Below are 3,511 nucleotides of genomic sequence, written 5' to 3'. Positions count from 1 at the left end.
TCTCTGCCCCCTTTCCTCTCCTCTAACCTTGTTTATCTTCTTATTTCTCCTCTCTTCTACTCTATTCTTGTTTCCTTACCCTTCCTTTCCTCTCTTCTCTTAGCCTTTACTTTCCTATGCTCTCCTCTTTTGAACGTAACAAATCATAAAATGAATAAATGCAATAATAATTCAAATATTGATTTCAACAACACTTTGACGCTTTAGAGTTATGAGTCTTTATCCTAACTGCTCAGCCTCAGTATTGTTGCCAAATACAACAAAGGAGCAAGTAGTATTACAACAAAGTTATGTTCTGTATTCTCCCATAGAAATCTGAGCAGAAGAGTTGAAGCTTTGAAGGGACTGTAAGAAAAACATTGATCCCTCACAAACAGAATCCGGATAGTGAGACGTTTTCCAGCTTTGAGGACAATAAGCATGGGGAATTTTTGCCTTTTGTTGTCAGTTCAGCACAATAGAAAAATGAGCACACTGGAGAGCACACTGTAAAATAGATAGATAGATTCTCTCTAACAGAGAAGCAGGATGTTTTCTCTACTCTGTTGGTCCTTAAATTTGTATCCCCAAATAGATTGATGTTAAAAGTTTGAAGTCAGCGTAGTTCCCCAACAAGACGTGGATTAGCAGTGGCTCAGCAAACTCAGTATTTGACTCGCGTGTATTTGACTTGCGTGTATTTGTAAGAGGAATTAGCCATTTTGCATTTCAAAAAGCCCCACTTGCCTTCTTCCCCTGTACAGTAAGGGGAATTATGATTCAGCTCCCTGAAACTTGAAGCTCTTAGATGTCTTGTAGGAACAGTTGCAATACAAGAAAAAAAGTGCCTCAGGTTAACCATTTGAAGAGATTTTATATGACTAAATCACTCAATATTCACCATAAAAAAAGGATATTTAAAAGGTTTCACTCCATACTTGAAAAGTGGAGATTAATCCATCTTTATCTGCCCGTGGAAATCAGGTTGGATGAGTCAGTGAGCACCTTTATGCTCTTTCTTTTAACGTTTCCTGATTTTACTTGAGTTTTAATTTCCTTGAACTGTATTTTTATATATTTTTCAAAAGATATGAAACGTTTTTTAAACCTAATGATTTACTGACTTGTCTTTTTTATTTTTCAGACGTTTTCTATTATTTACCCTCTATTATTTCAAATGTTATTTAGACCCTTTGCTTTTGTACAAGTAAAACAAACGAGAGATAACATGTTAATTTGTGAGCTTTATAGGTGCTGATAAGTAGATTGTTTTACCTCTATACAAAGCTGTTTCCCTGCTTCCAGTCTTTATGCAAGGCTAACAGGCTGATGGCTGGTAGCTTCATATTTAACGTACAGACAGTGGTATTTAACTCCTTGTCTAAATCTTGGAAAGTAAGCAAAAAAAAGAGTGTGAATTATTCCCTTAACACATACATGCCATCTTTTGGGATTTAATCTGACCAGAGGCTCTAGGCAAAAATCCTCTTTTTCCCTCTCTGTCTTCACATTTCCCATCACCTCCACCTTCTGGTATCTAATTAAAAACCCCAAAAGAAACATAGATGTACAGCTTTGGAAGCTACAGTAGCACTACTTTGAAATGACATTGACACCAACATACCTATTCTATGTGCATTCATATATGCATAAACTCTGTATCTTCAGAAAATCCACGCATCAAATTTATTTAATGTGGCACAGTTTGGCAGAAATGTATTCTGCACAGATGTCACAGAGCTGTGCCACACATGGTAATAGGATCTCTCTTTTTTTATTTTGAGTACCTTCGTGGGAGTTCAGTCAGGCACGCACTCACCATTTGCATCATGGAAAGGGCCTTTTAAATCATACACAACGAGGGAAGGAAAGTACAAAATTACTCATGAAATAAACTTGTGCGAAGACAGTGTCACTATTCTCTTACACCTTCAGTGGTGCATTGTTGCATCCTCTCTCCTGTCTCCGGTGAGTGTCGGCGGGCAAGGCTCCACAATGTTTTATGTTGCCTGCAAGGCGCGGCGCGAGATAATCATTGCTAATTTATCATTCTGACATGCTAACAGGGAGGCGATAAACAAAACAAAGGGATAATAGTGTCTACTTCACAGGCATGGTTTTTTTGTACTGTGGTTATGATCTGCTCTCTATAGGGACTCTAATGCCAGGAATAAAAGAAAATAAGCATTTTTTTTATCCTTGTTCCCTTTGATTGTAATGCTGGTAAAAAGAAAAAAAAATACCAGAATATGATCAAAGTAAAGCAGGTTCATTTGTACTGCTCATTTTTTGTTCCTTTTTGATCATCTGCACAGCCTCCCGCCCTGTGGAAAACAAGCTGTGCAAGGGTCCGATCCCCAACAGGTCCCAGCTGTGCCAAATCCCCTGTCCCATCGACTGTGAGGTGTCGCCGTGGGGCGCCTGGGGTCCCTGCACCTTCGAAAACTGTGATGACCAGGCTGGAAAGAAAGGTACGGAGACATGGTCCCAAAAGATGACGTCATGGTTATAATCATTTATTTTAAACCTTACTATCTCGGGCCAGTTAAAATATTCAATGTTTTTTATGTTGTCATTGCCTCATCCATCTGGCACTGAGCTACATACCGACAGTTTCACTCTGTGGTAAACAGTGACCTCTTCTCTTCATTTCATTCCATTTTCTGTTTGAACCCAATATTCTCTAGTGAAATTCAGCTAAAAACACAAAAACATCAAATCCGTCAGCGTGTTAGCGTGTCCTTACCGAGTCTGTTTGTAACCGGTAGGCTATCGACAACATTACCATCAATTCACTCAACTGACTTTAGCGGTTAAGATAACAGCCGCTTGACTGTTCTGCTTTTATTACAGCCATGTGAGCTAACTGCTGACACTATTTCAACATTTGCTTGTTAAATATTTGTTGCTCTGCTTTTACAATGTAGTAAATGTTGATTATGCTCTTTATGTTAGTTTTTTTCAAGTGAACTGTGTAAACATTATTGTTGAGTCTGAAAGCATTCACAAAGCTGTAATCTTTATTATTTTTACAACGTACCACTAGCTTTAACCCTACTGAATAGCTTTTAGAGAATAACACTGAATAATTAATGATTGAACGTCTCTAGTAATAGCAGGTCATCTTGTTAAAAATACACGGGAAACATACTATTGCTTTGGGTGGTGTTGCAGCCACATTATTAATATATTTTAAATATAAAATTTACTTTTTTTTCTCAGTATTTAGCATGTTGTTCAGTCTGTGGATTCATAGTTGAGGAATGTTCAAGCAAACTTACACATAAATTGAATGCGATAAATGTGAAAGGGTAATAAGTGACCCACGTTGTGTTCACTGAAGCTTGTAAAAAATGACTTGGTTCATTGGTCATATGTTGACTGTTATACTGTGACATTACTAGAAGTTAAAAACTTCATACTAGAACTAGACGGTCAGGGTTTGATTTCTGGCAGCCTGGAGCTCTGTCCATTTTTTTCATATTCTCATGAGTATTAATTAGCTGTCTCAAGAAGTCAGCCATCAAACCAA

General features: G+C 37.7%; 1 protein-coding gene across 8 annotated transcripts in view; it reads left to right on the top strand.

Annotated features, from left to right (window-relative positions):
• Window positions 1-3,511, top strand: part of thsd7ab (thrombospondin, type I, domain containing 7Ab) — a 159,451-nt gene that overhangs the window by 65,645 nt on the left and 90,295 nt on the right. For all 8 annotated transcript variants that reach the window (XR_004332373.1, XR_004332371.1, XR_004332370.1 and 5 more), the window contains one exon: window positions 2,295-2,450. Coding sequence is in view for 3 of the 8 variants with exons in the window: in XM_032518005.1 (XP_032373896.1) it covers window positions 2,295-2,450 (156 nt within the window). In the remaining 5 variants the exon portion in view is untranslated. The remainder of the gene's footprint in view (window positions 1-2,294; window positions 2,451-3,511) is intronic.

This window comes from Etheostoma spectabile, chromosome 6, assembly GCF_008692095.1.
Source record: "Etheostoma spectabile isolate EspeVRDwgs_2016 chromosome 6, UIUC_Espe_1.0, whole genome shotgun sequence".
NCBI lineage: Eukaryota > Metazoa > Chordata > Actinopteri > Perciformes > Percidae > Etheostoma > Etheostoma spectabile.
Note: the sequence above shows the minus strand (reverse complement) of the source record. Positions and strands in the feature narration are given on the sequence as shown.